General features: G+C 54.3%; 1 protein-coding gene across 1 annotated transcript; it reads left to right on the top strand.

The window, feature by feature from the left end:
* Positions 1-475: 475 nt before the first annotated feature.
* Positions 476-2,281, top strand: LOC311239325 (uncharacterized protein; the record flags this gene model as incomplete). The annotated part of the gene is made up of 2 exons (XM_084327631.1): positions 476-605; positions 1,104-2,281. 2 exons carry the CDS (start codon positions 476-478, stop codon positions 2,279-2,281), a joined length of 1,308 nt encoding a protein of 435 aa, XP_084183757.1.
* Positions 2,282-2,730: the final 449 nt, after the last annotated feature.

The raw sequence follows: 2,730 nt of genomic DNA, 5'->3' as shown, positions 1-2,730 counted from the left end.
GCGCTCTTGTTGTGTTGCATTAGGGAGAGGAGAGAATCTTCACAGAGGATCCCCCCTCCGCGTCAATCTCCCGTCTGTCCTTATATGGTAGGGGGATACCCCCGTCACACCCGGATGTGTCCATGTTTGGGCTGCCAGTGGAGCTCGCAGCGGGGGGAATCCCTCGCGCCGACGTAGACCAATGAGGGCCGTTCGGGAGTTACCTAGGAGACGGAGGATATAAAAGGGAGTGAGGAGAGGAGCAGAGCATCGTCAGACTCACAACCGGCACCGACCGCACTAACGGAATTATCACCGCGTCTTCAATGCCAAAGGGAATCCCCGAGACAAACTGAGCACTTAACAACGCAATTTGTCAATATTTCAAATTAGATTGATTGTACTATATAACCGACGGACAAGTTTGATTTGTCCTGAGATAAACCAAACTTGGTTGGACCCCCCCCCCCCCTAAAAACACAGTTTTCCCGCCATCATGCTTCTGGAGCGCGAGGACAGCTTCATGTCGGAGTTCGAGGATGCGTGCAGCGCCTGGGTGGACAGCGTGGGCTCGAGTCCCTGCAGTGACGGCACCGAATCCGACGTGGGCTCGCCTTTCTCCCAAGGTGTGTGTGTGTGCGTGTGCATGTGTGTGTGTGTGTGTGTGTGTGTGTGTGTGTGTGTGTGTGTGTGATAGCTTGATAGCTATTGATTTGATTTGATGTTTTTTATTTTCGTGTCTTACATACAAGTGAATGCCCAGCCCATATATGGGCTTACAAGACACATAAACAATAAGTATATAATAGTATACTTGACAAATTACTTGACAAATTATGACATATAGACCAAGATGGCCACAAAAAATTAATTATGATTATATTATGCTATTAGGATTTACTTGCCTAATTCAAGTTGCAAAGTTCCCTAATAATGCAAACAGCAAATATGATGCAGATTAGGCTATAGATTATTATGCACCCATTTATGCAATGCATGAAATAGCATTATAGAAGCATACAATTTGCATGCAGGCTGCTGCCGTTGCCCCTCGCCCACTAAATGCAAGATCTTATGCAACAGCACTGACTCATCCTCTCTCTCTCTCTCTCCTCTCTGTGTAGCGTTCTCTCCGGGGACCGACGCCTCAGACTCGGATTTTTTCTCTGACTTGAGCGACTGCTCCTCCTCGGACACCCTGTCCCCCTCCCTCTCCTACTCTGGGGGTTTCTTCTCTGCCGAGGCGGGAACTGCGGGACTGAACAGTAACACGGACGCCATCCTGAATATGATCACGGAGATCGTGGGGATTTGTACCGATATGGAGAACCAGCAGCAGCAGCAGCCCGTCGGCACCGGGTCTCCCCCCGCCCCCGCCCCCTCTCCCTCGCTCCTCTACCCTCCATCCTCCCCGGGCGACGCTCAGCTTCTGCCCCCCTTGTCGTCGACTCCGGTGCCGGTGGTTATTAAGAGCGAGTTTGGGACCCCCCCCAGCTGCAACAGCGGGTGTTCACACGTCTTCCCCGCAGAGCCTGTCCTCCCGCCGCTGCCGGGTCTGGAGCAACAACAGGTGGATGTGGCCGAATTCCTCGAGTCTCTCCTGGTCTCCGAGGCCGGCCAGGGCGAGCTGAAGCCCGGCTGCGAGATCAAGCAGGAGCCGGTGGGTCTGGAGGAGTGGCTCAAGAGCCTGATTCTCGCGACGCCGCAGAGCGGAGGGGATTCCAACACCTACGTCATCAAAACAGAGCTTGCGCAGGTGCAGACCGGAGGCGCGTGCCAACAGCTGGGCACGTGCGACCTGCAGGCCTTCTCTCCCACCTCCACCCTGGACGCGCTTCTGCTCTCCACTCTGCTGCCAGGCGCCTTCCCGATGGCCAACCTCAACATCGTACGCTCGTCGGCGGGGCCGGGGACATGCAAGTCCCGCGGGTCCCGGGGGGGGAGGAGCAGCGCCGTTAACAACAACAACGGCGCCGTTAAAGTCAAACCCTTCCCGTGCCCCATGCAGGGCTGCGAGCGCCGCTTCTCGCGCTCCGACGAGCTCAACCGCCATGTGCGCATCCACACAGGCCAGAAGCCCTTCCAGTGCGCGGTGTGCGCGCGCAGCTTCAGCCGCAGCGACCACCTGACCACGCACACGCGCACGCACACCGGGGAGAAGCCGTTCTCGTGCGACGTGTGCGGCAAGCGCTTTGCGCGCAGCGACGAGAGGAAGAGGCACGGGCGCGTGCACGTCAAGCAGCAGCTGCGCGCGCAGATGATGGCGGCCTACTCCCTGGCTTTCCCCACCGCTGGCGTCTGAAGCTCCCCGGTTGAACTGCCTGTTGTTTTAAAGTTAAAAAATAAAATAAAAGTCTCAGGGGGACTTTTAGAGCGCCGGCCTGTCCGTTTTTGACAACAAAATGTCAAGACGAGACAAGTGAAAGTTGGAGCCGAAAGCGTTCCGGTTGAAGCAGTTTATCTCCAAAGGAGTTGAAACGGAGAGAAGGTTGAATACTGATTGATTTCAGAGATGAACAGTGTGAACCGTTTGAAAATGGACCTCTGGCTTGAGCCGTTGAAATTAGTAAATGAACTTCCGCCAATCATGTTGTTCTTCAATCAAACCAACAGACTTTGAATGGACAGAGAGAGATGGCGAGAGAGAAGCCACTAGAACATGGACAGCAGCTCCTTTGGAAACGAGACAGACTCTCTCCCACAGCCTTCGATTGTAAAATATACATTTAATATTTCTCAGACGTTTACTGC

The sequence above is a fragment of the Notolepis coatsorum genome, assembly GCF_963971535.1.
Source record: "Notolepis coatsorum genome assembly, chromosome: 1".
NCBI classification, from domain to species: domain Eukaryota; kingdom Metazoa; phylum Chordata; class Actinopteri; order Aulopiformes; family Paralepididae; genus Notolepis; species Notolepis coatsorum.
This window is presented reverse-complemented; position numbering and strand designations above follow the sequence as displayed.